This window comes from Sitophilus oryzae, unplaced genomic scaffold (genome assembly GCF_002938485.1).
Source record: "Sitophilus oryzae breed Bouriz unplaced genomic scaffold, Soryzae_2.0 scaffold_857_pilon_pilon, whole genome shotgun sequence".
Classification (NCBI taxonomy): domain Eukaryota; kingdom Metazoa; phylum Arthropoda; class Insecta; order Coleoptera; family Curculionidae; genus Sitophilus; species Sitophilus oryzae.
This window is the reverse complement of record NW_022147480.1, coordinates 5,802,966-5,825,168: the sequence shown is the minus strand read 5'-3', so window position 1 is coordinate 5,825,168 and position 22,203 is coordinate 5,802,966. Positions and strand designations below refer to the sequence as shown.

Here is a 22,203-nt window from a genome sequence, read left to right as displayed (position 1 = left end):
AATCCTTAAGTGACTAACATACTGATTAATCACGATCCTGCTCAAACCACTCAAAGTAAGAAGCTCAATTTTGGCATACAGGTTGATTCTAGGCTGTAAAGGTTTGGTTTGGATTTTTCGAAATTCCAGTTCCAAGAGGGTGAAACCACCCCTCAAATATTACAATATTTTATATTTAAAAAACGGCCAAGTTTCCGAAAAAAACGCTTAAACACGTATATCTTATTTTGTTTTTTTACATATTTTAAGATTTTTTAAAAATGTATACAGGGTGTTTCGAAAAATCTGATCATTGATTAATCACGATCCTGCTTAAAGCGCTTGACGTAAAAAGCTGATTTTTGGAAAACGGATTGACTTTAAAGTGTAGACGTTCGATAAGAAGGGATTTTTTGTAACTCGAATTCTAAGGGGGTGAAACTATCCCTCAAATATTAAAATATTTTTTATTTAAAAACCGGTGAGTTTTTCGGAAAAACTCTTAAATACGTATATTTTATTTTGTTGTTTTACATATTTTAAGATTTTTTATAAATTTATACAGGGTGTTACATAAAATATGACCAATGAGTAATCACGATTCTGCTTAAACTGCTAGACGTTTAAAACTGATTTTTGGCAAACGGATTGACCGTGGGGTGTAGAGGTTCGATAAGGAGGGGTTTCTCGAATCTCAAATTCCAAGAGGGTGAAAACGCCCCTCACATATTACAATATTTGTTATTTAAAAAACGGTTAGTCTTTCGGGAAAACGCTTGGACAAGCATAATTTATTTGGTTTTTTACATATTTTGAAATTTTTTAAAAAATCATACAGGGTGTTCCAAAAAGTTGGGTAATTTCTTAACCAAGATTCTGCTTAAACTGCTTGACGTAAAAAGCTTATTTTTGGCAAACGGATTTTTCAATCAAATTCCAACGAGATGAAACTACCCCTCAAATATTACCAAGTTATATCGCCATATTGTTTTTTCTCATGCTGACATAAATATGAGAAAATTTTATCCAGTTTGTATGTTAATGGAAATTCTTGCTTTGCTTTATCGTCACCATTACAAATGATTAATTCGACGCGAGCGAAGTCGCTGGTACACGCTAGTAAAGTTATAAAGTTTCAATATATTTTTTTATTTAAATCACATGAATAAAATTAAAAAAATCACTTGAATTAAATCACGATTTAAATCATTATTTAAATCATTTCATTTAAATCATGCCAACCCTGATACAGTCTGTTGCATCGCCAACCTGAACAGAGGAAATCCCATGTAAATTTTAAAAATGATAAATAAAAAGAAAAATTTGCTTCATTTTAACGAGTTCTTTAAAAAGTTTCAAATATTTTTTTCTGTAAAATAAAATTGGGACGACTTATTGATAATTTTGATATTGATATGGGATTTTTAAAATTGATATGGGATTTCCTATATTCAGGTGGACGATGCAACACACAGTAAGTATTTCAGCAACATAGTAGTAATAAAGCATTTCATCAGAAAGTTTTCTAAGCCTCAAAACTCGTTTTCCCGAAAGGGAAAGTCGGATAAAGCAGGAAAAGTCTGCACGTTACTGCACCACGCAAGCGCTTATTTCCGCGGCACAGGTTGATGTACGAGTGCATATGGTGTTGGGGCTTCAATTTCTACTTTTTTCTTTAATTTCTTTCTCGAGGGGCTCTAACAGCTGAAACAATTTTATATCATTCTTTTTATATTTTGAAAAATACGTTTTTAATGTTAGTTTTTACAAAATAATTAACTTAACAAGAAGTGATTTGTGTAGTATATTTGAATGGAATATTAGATACTAGATTTGAGTTTTGAAGTATTTTCCAACACACTTTTTTATAAAAAATGTCTATACCTATGTGGCGGATTCATCTCTCCAAAAAGCCTATATGGGTATTTTGCCACTGCATTGCAAGAAAATCTACAAAATAAGATAGTTAGACGTTCCAAAATGTTAAGCATTTTTTTCTTTGTTAGTCAAATTTATATAACAGTAAACACAACTTCTGACAAGCAGTTTCCGTTTGGGTTTAACGCCAGAAGTGTTTTCAAAAAATAACTATTTTATTTTGTAGATTTTCTTGCAGTGCAGTGGCGAAATACCCATATAGGATTTTTTTGGATTGATACTTTTTTATATTTTTTCTTATTTACTGTATAGTTTGTGTGTGTGTGTGTGTGTTCGGCTGACATAAACAATATATACAATACAATTTGTGACAGTTTATTACAAAAGTATTCTGTTTTACTCTGATTTTTTAAAAATAACTTTCAGTTCCTGATACTTGATTTGAATTTTAACAACAAATGTGTATCATGTCGCAACAAGTTATGATGTTGCCGTATCCAACAAGTGCTCAATTTTTATAGATCATACCAAATAAACTTTTAGTCACGTGATTAAGCTTGACCGGCACAGTGTTGCCCACTTCTACTAATTTTCTTTTAATCAATATACAGGGTTGTTCACCACATACGACACGGAGTATTGTAGCTAAACGATTAAATTTTTACAAATTGTAAGTTTTGGGTTCGTTGAAGGACTATTAGAGCTACAATTTAAAAACATTTTTACACGATATAGAATGTCCCAAATAAATAAAAATAACAAAAATGTATTTTTTTAAAATGGAACATATTGTATAGTATTACATTTTTAATTTCTACGATTAAAGTAAAAGTAAATTTGATTAAGGTTTACTCCATTTTAATCTTACAGTACAGTTACAAAATACAGTAATAATTTTAATGCTTCATTTCTTTAGGCGTATTTAAGTTTTTCAACCCAAATATTGTACTGAAGTATTTCTATTTACTAAATTTTCTATTGCAATAATAAAAATTATACTACCTTATACAAAGTGTATAAAAATTTATTTTAAATAAATATTAGATTTAAACGGCAATAACTAGTTTAATTTAAATAGAACACCCTGTATATTTTATGAGAATCAGATGCACTATTTAATTGTCTATCAAATTGTATTATACTACTTTTTACCTATCCCTTCAAGTTTTCGTAGAAAATGCATTTTCGTATAATTTAGACTAGTAGTGGGAACTATCGAATGAATACTATCGAAACATTCGATAGTTGCAATTCATTCGAATAATTCGATAGTTAGTAAGAAAACATTCGTTGAAAACTATTCGAATAAAAATTATCGAATAGATCCGTCATCTGCCTTGAAATATTGTATTCTAGTAATTCGGCAGCAAAAACCATTCATTTATAAAATTCATTCATTTACTAAAAAATAAAAAAAACTGTTTAAATATTTGTTAAAGAGGATCAATTAATATGATTACAGTATTCAAACTAGATTAATTGACTGTTTGCGTTGATTAATAATAATTGCTCCGAATACTAAAAAACTGAATTTTGTATGTGTGTTGGACAGTGTGGTAAAAAGTAGAACCTTAAAATTTTTATTCCATTTTTTCTAATGCTTATTTATAACCTTTATTTTCATAACTTATTATTATATTGATTTTTTTATTTAAATCCACATATATTTAGAATAATTTATTAACTAACAAAATAAAGTGTGTAATTAATTAATATTTGGGCGGAAACAGTGGTGGTATATTTAATTAATGGTATACTTTTTTATAAAGATTTTTTTTTACTTCAAAATAACTTCAGAAGTAAGAACAGTAAGAGATAGCATTACTACTTATTTAGAAGAGTTTGAATCTAAAATCTAGGAAAATCTTTAATTTTTCTCGGTCGTAAGTCCTAAATGTATGACATACCATCACATCATTTTGTACACCGTTCAACTTTACCTCATATTCCAGAGAAACCTCTAGACGTCCGATTTTGTGGAAATCTGTGGATTTCGCCCGTCCAAATTTCGTCTGGCCCGGCCGTAAAATACGGCGTCGTATCGATCCCGCGACGGCGTCTCGGCGCAACGTAATCGAATTGCGCGGTTGCCGCGACGTCCCAAATTTAATTTCGCCCAGCTCGTCGGCTAGAGCAGTGCCTATCGAAGGGGTTAAGTGCCACAACCTCGAACTTAATCTCTAAACGGATAAATTTGTTAAGGTATATCGATTTATATCGTAATCTTTTTCTTATACTGCTCTCTAAATTGCGGGTCTGGATGAAGACATGCGGAAGATATCAAGCAATGAGCAATCAAACCATCTTTCTTCGATTTTTTTCTTCTTTAGGTGCCTATTCTGAACGAAAGAATACTAATTCTTCTTATCTTTTTGCTGTTTTGACGAGAGTTTGAACATTCATTCCTGTCCAATCGCTTATGATGACATCTGTCTTCTGTCTGGAACCTCGCATTCCTTCAGTTTTACCTTTGATGATAAGGTGCAGTAGATGGCATTTATCGTTTCTGAGAATATGTCCAAAGTATGCCGATTTCCTTTTCTTTAATATACTTAGAGACTCTCTTTCTCTCTCTTGGTCCATGCGATGTAATACGTGATTGTAATGAGTCATTTGACATGTGCTCCATTTATGGTATCTCCCAGTATTTGACGAAATAACCATATCGAAACAACATCAAAGACTTCGATCGTCCTCATTGTAGTCGCACTCAACCGTCTTTGCCAAGCAAGAGTGAGTTTATATCTACTGAGAATCCTTACGAAAGATTAGCGAAAAATTCGCGTCCTTTGCGCAAAAGTAAAGTGTTTAGATGTATTGAAGAGAATTAGTGTTTTGCTGCGCCAGCTTGTTTAGGTCCTTACGGTTTTAGACTTGCTCTCCTAAATACAAAGTGTGACTTGTGATCCCGAGCTTCGCAGTGGTACATTATGTGCTCTGTTAATATAGGATTTTGATATCACTGACAGCTGATGAAACCATTTGAATCGGAGTATCTTTATATCAGTTTGTAGCCAAGACCTCCTTCATAGAGTTGAGCTTGCTCATTTAGCACTTGGCAGCCATATGTCCTGTCAAGAGACCGACTGCCTGTTGTATTCTTCCACAATATATTCCTGCTGAGCATTAGCAGTCTTTTTGTGGTTCTAGAATTAGGTCCTTGGATAAATGTCTCGCCACAATATTGTTTCTCCAATGAACGGTCTACTTTTCTCTGATTCAGAATTTTTCTGCACTGTGGGTTAGCTATTTCCAATGCTGGCTCTGGACCAAGATTGGATTTCGATGATCCTTGTTTGTCATGGATGCCGCTATGGTCCGACAGTCGAAGGCTTCAAGTAAATAATGTTCTAAGTGCCTAAATTTAATACCATTAGTTCGAGATAAACGACATTTTTTGTTACATAACCAAGGTCTAAGAGCGGGCGGTAATAATTTTTTTCAATACAATTAATAGCCGTGGCATTTAGCGCTTTATATGTTGGTGGTTATGGAAGTTTGGCTTTTAATAATGTCCATGAAATCTTCAGGTCCATTTAAAGGCTTGGAGATTGGCTCCCTTTTTGTAAGAAAATCAGCTGATCGATACTCAGACTCTGATACTGAAGTCCTCAATTCCTTTCGACTAGCCAATTGATTTAAAAGTGGTCTTTCTATAGTTTCGTGTATCATCGATGTATAAGTTTGTGATTTAAAGTAGCTGCTCTCTGGGATATTATACTGAATTATAAAAAACGGCGTCTACTTGGCTTGGAAATGACGATCGATGACATTCTTCACATAATTTTATACATAAAATGACAGTGACCCATTTCTAAGCCATCTTTGACGTCATTTTCTTCGTTAGTATGCTTCTTGCTATAGAAAGAGTGCTATTTAAGTTCCCTAGAGCCAAATAAAGGGCTTAAAGCGGATTTTAAAAAGTTAGTAGCATTAAAAAGTGTTCTTCTCAATATTTACGAAAGCTTTTACATTTATTTATTACTTTAAACTTATCTAAAAAAATCACATTTTGTGGTTCATATAATACAAAAAAGTACTCAAAAATATATTTATTTTTTATACATTTGCTGAAAGTTACTAGCTATTTTTTTAAGGCAATATGGCAACAATGTGATTACTTCGCCATTTTCTTTGTTTACGGTGTTTAGTGTCTCGCTTTTCCGAATGAAAATTTCACGGGAAATTTTCTCTCTCGGCTTTTTTCGTCGGTAAAAATTAGTTTTTTCGGTAATTTATGGTTTTGATTTAATTTTTTCGGTTGTATTTTCAAGTGGTGGATAAAATAGGAAGGATACGTTTCAGGAAAACTAAGAAAATGTAAGTTTTCCGCTAATAATTTAAGGTTATGATTCTAAAAGCCGGGTAGATTTTTTCTTGTTTAAATTTTGAATTATTTTTTTATGTTTGAATTCTATTATGATGCTAAATTAGAATTAAATAAAATCAGATTTATTAATTGGAAAATTATTTTACTTTTACTGGTTACTTTTAATACAGGGCGAACCAGCGTTTAGAAATAGTGCATATCAAATTTTTTACTATAGATTTTTACCTTTTTCTTTTATAAAATATGCTGGTAAGAGTAGCGCCATAATATGTGTAAATAAAGTATTTTCTGCATATATACAGGGCGATACAATTATTATATTTTCACACAAAATTTGTAATTATTAAATGGGTTGTATATTTTTTTCCGCTCAGTGGCTTTGGCATAAAATTATACATTTATGCATTCCAAAAATATAATTATATACTGTACAGGATATCCCATTTTTGTGTGTTTTACAGGGATTCTTGTTTATGAGTATAGATACAAAGATGCAGTTTTCACATTTCTATGGTACTTTTTTTATGAAACTAAAGATGATACACACAGATTTTGTCCTAGCCTTAGTTACTAAAATACAAGGCGAATTTTAAAATGTTGTATTTTCGACTTTCTTCCTATGTTGATTATCTTATAACTTATCGAAAAGATGAAAACTGTCATACCTTTTGTGAGTTTTTCACGTAGAATCCAATGAGTCATATTTAGTAAAAATATATTTGCTCTTTATATCTATCAAAATAAGTTGCCGGCATAATATTTTATAAAATAGATTTGAGTGAAATTCCTAAATAGGAAACTTTATGTGGTGATTTCCTGGAATAGTGGTCTACTCGTCCACTCTGTATATATTTGGTAATTTATTAACGACCAGGTTGGTTGTTCTAGACAGTCACGCACATTGGGCATTTTCCTCAAAAGCTTTGCATGTTGTCGACGATTTTTCAGTTGGAAAATGAGGCCTTTTCGGTTAATATAATTGCTTATTATATTTTTTTCCTAACCAAATTACAACAAGTAATTAACTGTTATGGTGCTCACATCAACGTGTTTAATCAGACTTTTAAAGGTACATTGTGAACTATGGTCTAGTGAATATTATTTTTTTTTAATAATTAATTATTAAATTACAGTCTAAATTACACAAGTTGCATTACAAGCCGATAAAACTAGGTCAATTTTATTAAGACACTGACAGTAGCTTACTACGTTTTTTTATACTTATTTAATGTTCAATTAATTTTGATGGGTTTGTTAATACCGAATGTTATTTATTTTCTATGTTTCCAGTTTCATGTAAAAAATGCATACAAAAAATCTAAATCGACATTTAGAGTAAAGGAATAGCTGTTAGAACACCCTGTACATTGAATGCCTTAATATAACATCTGTGATAAAAACGTCATTTCGTTATTGATACTCAAATACAGAATTCAGAAAGTCCATAATGTTGTGAGTTTTGTCCATACAACAATAACCGAATAATTTTAAAAATTTGTAATTATTTGTAATCAACCACCTCTTAATTTGTTTTTGAATTTAATTGAGAATTCATGACATTCTAAAAAATTACTTTAGCTTTAAAAAACAGAGATGTTTAATAATAAACTTAACACCATCAGTTGTGAAAATTTTCATAAAATTTGTATTCTAACACACAGTTTTTTCATTATTTTCCTTTAAATGCATGCCTATTTTCAATGATTTTCATATTATAAAAATAGTTCACCATTTTGTCAAGAATTATTTGAAAATATCATTTTTTAATTATTAATATTTGATAGGATACAATCACAGATATATATTGGTATGTTGATATGATATAATAATGATTTTTACTAGAATATTTTTTAGAAATGTATGTTTCAAGAAGTACTTGTTTAAATTTAAATAAATTTTTTGGGCTTTTCTTCACCTGTTGAAGGAAGAAACAATATTACTTTTGAGTTAACATAACACTATCATTGATATATACCTTTCTTATTGGGCAAACTAGTGTTTAATTATTAATCTACACTTTTGAGATCAACTGAAAGTAAATAAAAGTTTGCGATTAAAAACAATATACAGTATGTCCCCAGATTTGTCTTTAAAAGAGGAAAAACTTTTCAATTAATGACATTTTGAGAAAATTCATTCTTCATAAAAATTTTTGCTTGTTCTAAAAATATGAAAATATGGTGGAATTTTTTCTAAGTCTCTAGTACAATGCTACGGAAAGGGTGATGATAGGTATCGGAAAATGTGATAGGTTAGTTACTTTAATAACAGCAAAAAATATGACGTTAATCAAAATTAATAATATCCATCTATCAAAGAATGAAATCGAAGTGATATTACCATAGAAACGCCTTTTGATTTTCAGGAAAATTCCACCATATTTTCACGTTTTTCTTAATTTTCTCTAAAACGGTATGGAAATTTGAAAAAGTATAAACGGGATTAACCAATCTAGAACAAACAATTTTTTTTTTGAAAAATGCATTTTTCCCAAAATGTCAATAATAATAATGTTTTTCCTCTAGCAAAGACAATCCGGGGCCAATGTACAGTAAAATAACTACCAAAAGAAAAACAATAAATTATTCAAAACTTTTGATAATGATAGCCATTTTTGGTAATGATAACCATTGTCTAATATAAATGTGTGTGGCTAATATAAAGATGCCGTAAGGGTGTAGGGTGGTGATGGAAGTGTTGGTAAAAAAGAAATCTTTTATGCTTTTATTGATACCACTGGAGAACATTTCACCAGAGTCATTCTTCGAAATTATTGCTCTGTCTGCATAAATTTGAATTACAAAATCTTCTATCACGTTTATACTAGAATTCATAATTTCAAACTCGGCTAAAGGATTCAGTCGAAATTACATGCCCTTAGTTTGTATTTTCTTTATTGATACGTTGTACAGAGTGATATTTTTGAAATTTTTCAATCCCACAAAAGCTTTGGTTTCTACGATGTCTACATTAACGTTCTTTAAGCTCAAACTCATAAAATCTGTGGTTGATACTGAGCAACTCTTGCTGTGGAATATCTTGTCTACTATGGCAAAATCGTGATAGAGTGAACAGAGTATAGTTTTGTTATTAGATAATCTATATTTTTCAGACTAACTGGAAGTACATAAAATTATGATTGAAATCATAGGTATATACAGTAAAATAACAGCCAAATGCCTAAACCAAAACAAAAGTAAATCATTCTAACTTTTTGTTAATAGTAGATATTTTTTTAAACTGACACTATATACACAACAGATAACGTTATATTAACAAACAGTGTTCTTTCTAAACTAAAGTTTTGTGATTAAAAATTATATAGTGTAAAAATGCAACAGCTATCCCTAAAAATTTACTTTCTGCTTTTCTTGAAGATGTAGAAGACTGAGCTGTTTGTTGATTGGTGTAATCATTTTGTTCTGTTGAATCTTCTGCTTCCTCTATCTCAAAACTTGTAACATATTCTGCTGAAGTTGACGTTGATTCAGCTTCAACTGCTGGTACATCAACTTTGATTTGCAATCGAGCTATACACAAACTCTCAATTGTGACATTTTTCAAACACTTTCCACACTGTATCATATCCTTTACAACTGCTACAGGCAAATTACACGCTTGGAAACACACATTATCGCTACTTTCATTCAAAACCATTTTATAGAAAGTATCAAGCTGCAAGGTGTTGGGTCCGTGCCCTAAATCCGAGACCAGCCAACCAAGATTCACAGGAACAGTAAAATTTGTTTCTGCTGAATACCATCTCAGTTTTGACGTTTTCGTACGATACGTAGTCAGGACTTAAACTGCCGGCGTCAGCAAAACTGATCGTGTTTCTGCTGCAGTCGAAAATAAACTTCACACACAATTTGCCTAAGTTTATTTCAGACACTTTCAAGACTCCTGGACTGATTTTTTCTAGAGCATAGCTTTTTAAGTGGGTGAAGACATTGTCTAATATAAAAGTGTTTGTGGCTAATATAGAAATACCGTAAGGGTGTAAAGTGGTGGTGGAATTGTTGGTAAAAAAGAAATCTTTCATGCTTCCATTGATACCACTGGAGAAAATTTCATCAAAGTGAATCTTCGAAATTATTGCTCTGTCTGTATAAATTTGAATTCCCATATCTTCAATGACGTTTATACTAGAATTCATCATTTCAAACTCGGCTAAAGGATTCAGTCGAAATGACATGCCCTTTGTTTGAATTTTCTTTATTGATATGTTGTACAGGGTGATATTTTTGAAATTGTTTAATCCCACAAAAGCACAACTTTCTACCGTGTCTATATTAACGTTCTTTAAGTGCAAACTCTCGAAATCTGTGGTTGGTACTGAGCAACTTGCTGTGGAATATCTTGTCTACTAGTGCGAAATCGTGATAGAGTGAACAAAGTATAGTTTTGTTATTAGATAAAGATAATCTATATTTCTGAGACTAACTGGAAGTACATAAAAATGTGATTGAAAACATATATACAGTAAAATAACGACCAAATGTCTAAACCAAAACAAAAGTAAATCATTCTAATTTTTTGATAATAGTAGATATTTTTTTTAAATTGACACTATATACACAACAGATAACGTTATATTAACAAACAGTGTTCTTTCTAAACTAAACTTTGTGATTAAAAATGACATACTGCAAAAATACAACAGTTAAACCTAAAAATGTATTTCCTGTTTTTGTTGAAGAAGTAGATGACTGAGCTGTTTGTTGATTGGTGTAATCATTTTGTTCTGTTGAATCTTCTGCTTCCTCTGTCTCAAAACTTGTAACATATTCTGTAGAAGTTGATATTGATTCAGCCTCAAATGTTGGTACATCAACTTTGATTTGCAATCGAGCTAAACACAAACTTTCAATTGTGACATTTTTCAAACACTTTCCACACTGTATCATATCCTTTACAACTGCTACGGGCAAATTACACCCTTGATAACATACATTATCGCTACTTTCATTCAAAACCATTTTATAGAAAGTGTCAAGCTGCAAGGTGTTTGGTCCGTGCCCTAAATCCGAGACCAACCAACCAAGGTATTCACAGGAACAGTAAAACTTGTTTCTGCTGAACACCATCTCAGTTTTAACGTTTTCGTAGGACACGTAGTCAGGACTTAAACTGCCAGCGTCAGCAAAACTGATCGTGTTTCTGCTGAAGTCGAAAATAAACTTGAGTTTGCCTAAGTTTATTTCAGATACTTTCAAGACTCCTGGGCTGATTTTTTCTAGAGCATAGCTTTTTAAGTAGGTGAAGATATTGTCTAATATAAAAGTGTTTGTGGCTAATATTGAAATGCCGTAAGGGTGTATGGTGGTGATGGAATTGTTGGTAAAAAAGAAATCTTTCATGCTTCCATTGATACCACTGGAATAAATTTCACTAAACTCATTCTTTGAAATTATTGCCCTGTCTGTATAAATTTGAATTCCCATATCTTCAATGACGTTTATACTAGAATTCATAATTTCAAACTCGGCTAAAGGATTCTGTCGAAATGACATGCCTTTGGTTTGTATTTTCTTTATTGATACGTTGTACAGGGTGATATTTTTGAAATTGTTCAATCCCACAAAAGCACCAGTTTCTACCGTGTCTATATTAACGTTTTTTATGTGCAAACTTTCGAAATCTGTGGTTGGTACTGTGCAACTTGCTGTGGAATATGTCTTGTCCACTTGGGCGAAAGTGTGAAATGGTATAGTATCGATATGAGTGATGTTTTCCAGTGTGACTTTCGGTGGTACTACCGAATCGACCTTGGTCCTAAGAAAGGATAATTTTTCGACGTTAGTTATCTGAAGGTACAGTAAATAGGGGTTTTGTTTAGGGCATCCCATATTAATGGTGACTTTTTCACAGTTGTTTATGCTGATTTTTTCAGTTGTTGTCGCTGTTCCCATTTGGTTGATGTATATGAGGATGTCCTAAATAAAAAAAAAATAAAAAATTGTATTTTATATAAATGTAATACCATAATATGAAAAAAAAACGACGTCAAAGCCGGCTGGGGAATGACAATCGATGATAATTTTGGCGAGGTCAAGCCCTATACGTCATTACTTGGCCCGTATTTTTACTCTTTTTTATTTTTTACTTGTGCGTACTGCCAGTTGGGATTAAGAAGGCCCTATGTAATTTATTTTTATATTGAATAAAAGTAATTTTTAAATAGTGTATTTTAAAATTCGATAAAAAATATTTTTTTGGAAATAGATTTGTGTATCTGTGAAACGTATTTGCGTATCTGTGAGTGTATCTATGTGAAACGTTCTATCCTTTCTTTATCTTTCTATAATTAGTGTTCATGTTTGACAAGTTTTATGTATAGTATTTAGTAAAATTATCATCGATTGTCATTCTCCAGCCGTCTTTGGCCATCGTTTTTTTTTGGATCATACTGTACAATATGTAATATAATATATGAGCGAAAGAAAACTATGTCACGGTAGGCATAGAAATAATATTTCAGTTTGAGCTTGCGTATACCGGGTGCGTCTCAAAAGTGGCTCACCCCCTATAACTTTTTTATTTTTTCAGATTAAAAAACGAGATTTGGTAAGTTAGTATATAACATAAATTAGGACCATTATTTTTAGTCAGTTCCTGTCAGGGTTCGGAAGTAGTTAATTAAGACGTAATTTACCTGATTAACTACGTGTAGTTTTTCTTCAAAAACTACATCTTTTCCCGTTCGTTAACTACATGAAAACTAACTAAAACTACATGAACTACTTAATAAACTACCTATTGATATTATGAATAATTTTGCTTTGTATGAGGAGTCTAAATAATATGATGTGAATGGTTATAGTTAAAGCCATATTTCTTCTGTTTTTTTTAATATATTATGTGTTTTCTAAAGCTTTAACTTATTATAACCTTACCTCATACCTTTGACATTTGAAAGTTACATACATATATGTTACATAAACTACACCCTCTACATTAACTACATGTAATGTAGTTTATGTAGTTTTTCAAAGTAACATGTAGTTTTCTGAACCCTGGTTCCTGTTTCACCGGAAAACTACAACTTTTGATTTTTAAATGACACCTCCGGTATAATTTTGCTTTGTTCGATAGAAAATGAAACTCTGAATAGGTCGACATATCATATGTCAACTTTTGACATTTTCGCTTTAAATAAAAATCGTATTTTAAATTTCAATCTAGAGTGCCATGACTGTGTTAAAAACACTAGTTTTTAATAAGGGGCCTTGGAAAAATAGATTTGATCCCCTAATGTTTTTCGTGTCTTTTCCTGGCCGGTTAAAAGATGCCCAAATCGTATTTTTAATCATATCTCAATTTTTTCAAATGGAACATGGGTGGCTCATTAGCATATTTGGAAAAAGCATTTTTTACGAACATTTACAATTTTAAATAAACCATACGCGAAAATGTCAAAAGTTGACATATGATATGTCATTCTATTCAGAGTGTCCCATTCCGAGGGTGCCATTTAAAAATCAAAAGTTGTAGTCATTTTCAGTAAAACAGGAAGTGACCAAAAATAATTGAATAAGTCAATCAATCCTAATTTATATCATATACTTACTAACATACCAAATCTCGTTTTTTTATCTGAAATAAATAAAAAAAGTTATAGGGGTGAGTAGCTTTTGAGACGCAGCCGGTATAATATATCCGTTTAAAAAAAAACAAAGAAGAATTATTTTATATTTTAGAGAAGTTTGGCGTAGAATTTTGAATACCCTGTATGATTTAAGATTAATTGCGATATTTATATTAAAGTAAGTACAGATCATCTAAAGTAAATACCTAATATAGTTTTGCTTTCAGGACAGTTCTTGTATTTGAAATAATTTTTTTAATAAAGGTTGAAAAATATATTTTTTTTTTATTTATTTATTAATATCTCTGAAAATATCGAAATTATTTACTCATATCTTAGGATTATGTAAAATAGCAAAAAATGCAATAATATACAGGGTGTTGCATTTAAAAAATCATCCCGATTTACTCACACTCACACTTTTTTGAGTCACCCTATAGAAGTTCTCCTGCACTATTGCCGGACCCTGTATATGAGTTATGTTTTAAATTACTTACGGTGCTTGTCTTAGGACATTCGTAGTAGATATCAGATTTTTTGTTTGCATTAGTTTTACAAGTAAATCCATCCAAACCGCATCTTTTAAACATAATTCTAGTGGCGGCTGTACAGTTCTTGATAAAATACAGAAGCACGATACTTTTAACGAAATATAAACTCAGATTTTTTATTACAATCATTCTGGATATTTATTAACGAGTATCTGGTGTAACACTGACAAATATCCCTTGATTATCCGTGTGTGCTCGATGAGAGTTGCAGGAAGTTATTATCTGTTACTGTAAAATACTTTGTTTAAAAAAAATATCGTTTAGAACTTTTGATAGACAGACATCCGTTGTGCAAAAAATTTATTCTTGCAATTATTTTGTTATTCATCAATGCTGATAAATTATAAAGTTTTTATACAGGGTGCTACAAATTTGAGGTACGAGTATTGGTATCTCGGTAACCGTAATAGATATGACCATGTTAAATTGGGGCAAAGTTGCGCTTTGGGATGTTCACCAAGATGCCATCAAAAAAGTTTTAAAAATTTCAAGGATTGCTGAGTTTTTTGGAAAACCGGATTTTTTAAAAAATCAATTTAATTTTTTCCTGTCGTTACTTTTTAGAATATCGAAAAACTATTCTCATAGCCACTTTATTAGGGGTATCTGATAGTGTTTTTAGATTTTCAAATCAGCTGATAATTTGTGAGATACAGAGGCCAACTTAATTTTTTTTTAAATACGGACCTGCATTTTTTATTTCAGCTTTTGAAAAGAACTCGATCGTCTACGATATGCCACACATATTTTTATTTGTTTCCGGCATTTGAACACAATTTATTCAAACCAATTTCAAGTCCTCTGTTTTTTTAAATATTTAATCTATTCATCGTTACAATATATTGATAAGCTTTCAAACTTAACAATGACGGGGGGTAAAACGGAGAAAATACGGAAAATCAAATGCAATGAAATAATAAAAAATAATATAAAATAAATAATATAAATATGATATAATATAAACAATCAAATCATTTCCCCGGAAGATGGATTGGAAATGGTAGAGCAGTATAATGGCCAGCGAGGTTCCTAAACCTGTCGCCAAAGGGGCGGAGGGGGGGAGGGCATTATCTCAACATTTACAATAAAGAGTACAAAATGCATTCGGAAATATAAGAAGAAAGTTCAAAGAGCTATAAATAAAATTGAACGAAAAATAAATTTGTGCAATAGGGAGGGTGGTAACCCTTTCGAACATGTAGAGCATTAGAACTTAGTTTGTAGAAGTTGATTTATTTATAATAACTACGATTAATATTATGCATATTATTAGATCGCACACAGGGATTCACGTAAAAAAAAATAAAAATAATATCTTTAAATTGCTGACCTGGATATTATTTATTTGAATCTTCCAATTGGCTCGATTTTCCTTATTCAATGTTAATTAGTGCTGATCAATATTGTTGCGATGAATATAATCAGATTAAATAGTTTAAAAAACCAGATTTGAGTTTGAAATTATTTTAAATAATAATTAAATAGTTTTGTTGTTTTAAGTCCGACTCTGTTTTTTTTTTAAATATTTAATCTATTCATCGTTACAATATTGATAAGCTTTCAAACTTAACACTGATGCGGAGGAAAACATTGAATACGGAAAATCAAATGCAATCAAATAATAAAAAATAATATAAAATAAATAATATAAATATAATAAAATATAAACTATAATTTCCCAAAACAAAAAAAAGTTTAAAGTGTGTCATATAATTTTACTCAGGAGACCGAGTTCTTTCAAAAACTGAAATAAAAAGTGCAGCTCAGTATCTAAGAAAAAATAAGTATCTCTCAAACTATCAGCTAATTAATACTATCAGATCAGCCTTAGTAAAGTGGCTATGAGAATGCGCAATTAGTTTTTTGATTTTCCAAAAAGTAACGACATGAAAAAATAAAATTAATTTTTTAAAAAATCCGGTTTTCCAAAAAACTCAGCAATCCTTGAAATTTTTAAAACTTTTTTGATGGCATCTTGGTGAACATCCCAAAGCGCAACTTTGCCCCAACCTAACCCATTTTAACCATGTTCGGAAAAAAGGTTCAAAATGGGCGGAAAAGCACAATTTCAGGTTCAATACCGCTCCTAGAGGATTCTAGCGGAAGGACGAGGGGGTAGGTGCTCAATGGTTCGGAGTATTTAGTTTTCGTCCTACTTCTATCTTTATTCCTGCTTTGGTTTTGGAAGCATCAGTATACCACGTTATGGTATGGTTCTGTTAACTTCCGAGCAAACATTTCTCTCTTCTTATTCTTTTTGTTCTTCAACACTATTTCTATATACAGAGAGGGGTTTTTCTAAGTTGTAAATTTTTGGTAATGTCAACTGGGAGTTGGGGGAGTGAAATTTTCGGTTGTGAGTGTGTTGTGGTGAATTTTCCCAGTACTGTTTCCGTCAATGACCATTCTAATCATTGTCGCATTAGCATATCTACCAATGACAATGTGCTATGGTGTTAGGCCTAGAATGACCTCAGTTGCTGCTATTGGGCAGGGTCTTATGTAGTGATGGCAAAAACCGATTAATTTCAATAATCGGGTACTCGAGTTTCAAGCGATTGCAATAACCGAGCGATCGCTCGTATTTAAAAATACGGTTTTTCGTCCATCGCTTGTTGTAAGTACTCGTTAACGCCAAGCGCCAAGTAGTAAGTTGCGTGCGCAGGGCACATATTCTTTCGGTGACGAATGGCAAGTAGCAAGCGACGAGCGATTTGCTTGATCGCTTGATTTAGTTTATTTCAAAGCATTGTCGATGTAGGTCGTAAAACTTTGTCCCTCAGATACGCAACGGATAAATATATATACGGCTTCGTATAAATTTGCTACCTGTAATGTATGTAGAAAATTCGCTCGGCTTTTTATCGAGTCTGTTACATTAAAATCAGATTTCAATTTATTTTATTCTAGGATCGCTTGCATTCGTCGCTCGTAACTCGTCACTTGCATCGCTCGTTCATAATCGAGCGATGTCGGTTATTTCAATAATCAAGTACTCGAGCGAATCTTCGCTCGAGTTATCCCATTACTAATCTTATGGCTCCTGTGATGCAGATGCATACCAGTCTCTGCAGTTTGCACAGTTTTTGGCAACGAAGGCAGATCGTGTTAATCCTATTTTTTTTATCCAGAAACACAACATAAGACAGAATATGTAAAAAAATTTGTGTCCATCTTTTAGGCATTCCGTTTTTCCGAAGGGTCGTAGCGGTGTGCGAGCGAGAACGTGAAAAGCGGGCAAGTTTCGGGGAAATCCCCCCTCGCCGCCGCCTTTTAACAATTCAGTAACTCGAAAACGTGAGGGAAATACGGGAGGCGGACGCCAGACGGTGCCTCACGTCGATTTCGGGTCGTTTTTTTCGCTTTTCGGGGGGATGTTTTTTCTCTCGTCTTTCTGGCCGTATAAATAAAAGATTTGAGGCGGTAATAAGTTGTTTTTGGTGAGCCGTGTCCTGTACCGTCGCGTCCGTTTCTTGAAGAAAAAACGCAATTTATTAGATTACGTTTTTTTAAGATGACTGGGTTCATTCAAGTCGTAGATAAACAAATTATTTGTACCTTAGAAAAAAAAAGAAATCTTAAAAAGTTCCAAATATACAGGGTGGTCCGAACTGTAGTACGGAAACTTCGGCAGCATATTCTGCTGATAAAAATAAGTAAAAATTGGTGTGTGGGAGTTTTTTGATATGAGAAATTTGATTTTGATGTCATTATATCTTTATTTATATAAAACGTTAAATGCCGAACGCTTCGAAATTATTTTGCTACTTTTTGGGACTAGTGAAATGGACTCTTAAGTAATGACGACCGTTTTTATTACACACACCGGAAAAATCTAGGGATATAATTTTATTAAAGTTAAAAATAAATGTTTTGAATAAACAACCACATATTTGTAGGCCAATTCTTTCTACTTCGATTGAAGCGAAGTAGTCACACTAGTTATTTCTAAATTTGGGATATTTGCAGAAGTGTTTGTGTATTTTTTGTCAAATGTATAAAAAGCACCTAGCATCAATTGTTCGAATTTAACCTGTACTGGCTATGTTTTTATGATAACTGGCCAGAATTCATTCAAATAACTCTGTTTAGTGTTAAACGACATTATGGAGAGTAGACATCTTAACAGAGATGAAATGCTAAGGGCCATGGGTATGCTCGAAGCTGGAATGCGCCAAATCGACGTAGCTAGAGCATTAAATACAACTCAAAGTGTAATATCGTGATTAAGTGCACACTACCGTGAAAGTGGTGAGGTTGCTGAAAGGCACATAGGGCGACATCGCATTACTACCCCTCAGCAAGATCATTTTTTACAATTAGATGCTCGACGCCGACCGACTCTTACAGCACCAGAGCTTAGTTTAATTCTCCAGGAAACACATAATGTAACCGTTAGTCCTGACACTGTTCGCAATAGATTAAGAGAGGTTAACTTAAGAAGCAGACGCCCATGGAGAGCTCAACCTTTAACGAGAGGAAATCGAGAGGTACGACATTTGTGGGCTCAAGATCATGTTCATTGGTCGAGTGAACAATGGGCCAATGTTTTCTTCACGGATGAGTCACGCTTTGGAATTCATCCGGATTCGAGAAGGCTTAGGGTATGGAGAGAACCGGGAAGTCTTATTCGGTTGGATCATGTTCAGGAAGTGCACCCTTATCAAGGTGGAACAGTTATGGTCTGGGGAGGAGTCCAGTTAGGCCGAAAAACCCGTCTCGTTTTTCTTGAAAGGTTTCTAACAGGAATCACATATCGTGATTTAATTCTTGAGCCTGTCGTGTTACCATATACCAATGATTTTGGGAGAAACATCATTCTCATGCATGACAATGCACGGCCTCATACAGCCAGAGTGGTATGTGAGTTTATCAATGCTCATCAATTAAACATCTTACCCTGGCCGGTACAATCTCCTGACCTCAACCCCATCGAGCACTTATGGGGCGCCGTCCAAAGAAGTATTTTGAGAATGGGTATGCCTCGTGAAACTCGTAGGGATCTGGTTCGGGCCGTGAATGCAGCGTGGCAGGCTGTACCTCAAGAAGAGATCGACAACCTGATCAGGAGCATGGAGAGACGATGTAGGGCTGTAATGAACAGTAGAGGAGGCTATACCCTTTATTAAGTAAAAATGGTTTTATCACAGTTTAGAATAAAAAAAAGATGTGTGTATTTTTTTGAGTTCAATAAAAATCAAGGTAAATTTGAAAAATTCGGTAAATTTCGCATTTTTATTTCCGATACGTCCTGTAAACTATTTGTTTATTTTAATTTTATTATATCAGAAATGCAAATAATAAAATTACTGAAGATGGCTGGATAAAATTGTAATATCCCTAGGCTTTCCCGGTGTGTGTATTTTTTTTATTTATTTGGACTCTTTCCTGTTAGGCCTGATGATACTGTTTACAATGCTGTTACACAATTACTACGTGTTACAATTTAACTTTTTGTTAATAAATGTTGAGACCGATACTTTGAGTCTTTTTCTTCTTTTGGCCTTTTAGTGTTTGTCTATTAGCGATCAAACAAATCCAGCATAACAGATATTTACAATACAAGTGCAAGTATTGTACAATATTTTATCTACGTCTAACTATAAAAAACACAGAGAATTTTAAAAATTATTGTACTTAACTATATACCTATCCTAAAAATCAATTACCTTAACTTAATACCTTTGTTCAAATAACACCATGCATGGCAATGTCAATATGACAGAAAATAATATTGATGTCACTCGTTTAAAAAATGAGCGATCCAGAAAGTATTCCCTCTGACATTGAAGAAGAGGCATTCAGGGCCATTTCTGGATTGCTTCCAGGAAGATCGAAACAGAAGTATGAATATTCATACTCTAAGTATAAAAAATGGTGCACCGAAAGAAAAGTACACAACTATGGAAATGAAAAGGTACTCATAACATATTTTTCCAATTTAGTGCAAAATAAATGTTCTACAAAATATTTTTTTCTCTTTGGTAGTCATCTAAACAAGGAGTGGGGTAATGAAAATGCGTGAGTTAAGAAGCTCTTAACTCACTCAAAATGCGTGAGTTAAGAGCTTCTTAACTCTCTGACGTATATAAAACAATTTATAACAAATTAAACAATAAAACAGCTGATTAAACCTCTAAAGGATCGAACGCACGAAGACCGTATGTATGTAAAGTTTCAAAATGTTTCCCGTAAGCATAAGCATGTGTAATTTCAGTTGCGTTACCGTAAATCCTTAGCCGTTTCGCCCTGGAACAAAACTCAAACAAACACCGAAGATAAACGACTTGATCGTTAAATTATGCGCGTAATAAGTTTAATTCGGTTTATATCGTCCGGAAAATTTATTATTTATTTTAAAGAAGCGACCGCAATCTCGTTTGCTGCTTGAGCACAAGGTAATTAATGAGGATTTAAATTTTCCAGGAAGGATAAATAATGTCAGGATTTTTCCTTTATAGAACCGTAATAGTTTAGTTAGAGTTTACTGGCTGCATCAGTAAAGTTTTGCTAATATGTATTATCTTAATAATATTAAATCATTACCATCATTTGGAATTTAAATTTCCCGCTCTTTAATCCGGAGTTTAACCATAGTTTTTTTTATTGCAAATAATTAATCTTCATACAATTTTATGACACCCGTATTTTTTATATTTTAGGAATTTCAAATTTACACTTTTGCAATCTCTGACGTTACCTATCAAAAGTGTCACGGTTTACCACCAGAGACGCTGGTGGCCGGCGTCGAAGCGGTTTGGCATGTGTCATTATTAATGTCAATGTCAATGTCAAATGTCAGTCAGTTTTGTTTATGTTTTGTTGTTTTTGAGTAGGATTTTGGATTTTGTACGAAGCGTTTTGTATTTTGCATTGTGTTCTTTTTTTCTATCCTCTTTGTGCTCGTTTTACCTAGATATAGCTAGCGGTAATAAATATAACTAATACTTCTATTTTAGACAATGTCTATCCCGAAATATGGAAAAAAGCTATTATAACACCTCTCTGTAAAATTTCCAAACCTTTAAATAACAACGATCTAAGACCCGTGAGTATTTTGCCAGCAATTTCTAAAATTATAGAAAAACATCTACATAATCAAATTGTTTCATTTGTAGATTCAAATAAACTAATACCTGAATGCCAATCTGGTTTTCGTAAGAACTACAGCACTACCACTTGTTTACTAAAGCTGGTTAATGATATTAGAACAAATCAAGAAAATAAAAATATGACGTGTCTTAGCTTACTAGACTTTAGTAAAGCATTTGATACTCTAGACCATTCATTGCTCCTAGCAAAATTACAGTATTTTGGATTTTCAGACGGCTCTTTAGAATTGATAAAAGATAGATCACATTGTGTTGTCATGAAACGGGGAAGTTTAAAACAAAAATCTAGTTATATTCCTATGATTTCTGGGGTTCCTCAAGGATCTATTCTGGGGCCACTTTATTTTCGTTATATGTAGCTGATATGGATAAGGAATTACAGTTTTCTAAATTGCAGCAATATGCGGATGATTCTCAAATTTATTGCAGAATAGATACTAATAATTTGGCACAATTTCAGTTAAATTTTAACGACGATCTTAATAAAATTAATAAATATGCTCTAGATCATAATTTGAAATTAAATGCCGGTAAATCTTGTGTTATAGTATTTGGTAGTGATATAAACAAAATTACAAATACGGCTGGTAACATGAATATCCATATAGATAATGTTGCGATACCCATTGTTACAGAGACTAAAAATCTTGGAGTTTATTTTGATTCGAAGCTTTCATTTCAGGCACATATAACTACTAAATTAAAGGCTGCTTATATACGGTTGAAGAATTTTTCGTCTCTTAAGAAATATATACCATCAAAGAC

The 22,203-nt window shown here is 32.4% G+C and overlaps 1 protein-coding gene across 1 annotated transcript; it reads right to left on the bottom strand.

The window, feature by feature from the left end:
• Window positions 1–9,333: 9,333 nt before the first annotated feature.
• Window positions 9,334–14,502, bottom strand: LOC115889879. Its single transcript, XM_030909968.1, has 2 exons — window positions 14,273–14,502; window positions 9,334–12,123 (listed from the first exon to the last, which is right to left on the bottom strand). The coding sequence occupies exons 1-2, from the start codon at window positions 14,453–14,455 to the stop codon at window positions 10,807–10,809; spliced, it is 1,500 nt and encodes a 499-aa protein (XP_030765828.1). The 5' UTR covers window positions 14,456–14,502; the 3' UTR covers window positions 9,334–10,806.
• Window positions 14,503–22,203: the final 7,701 nt, after the last annotated feature.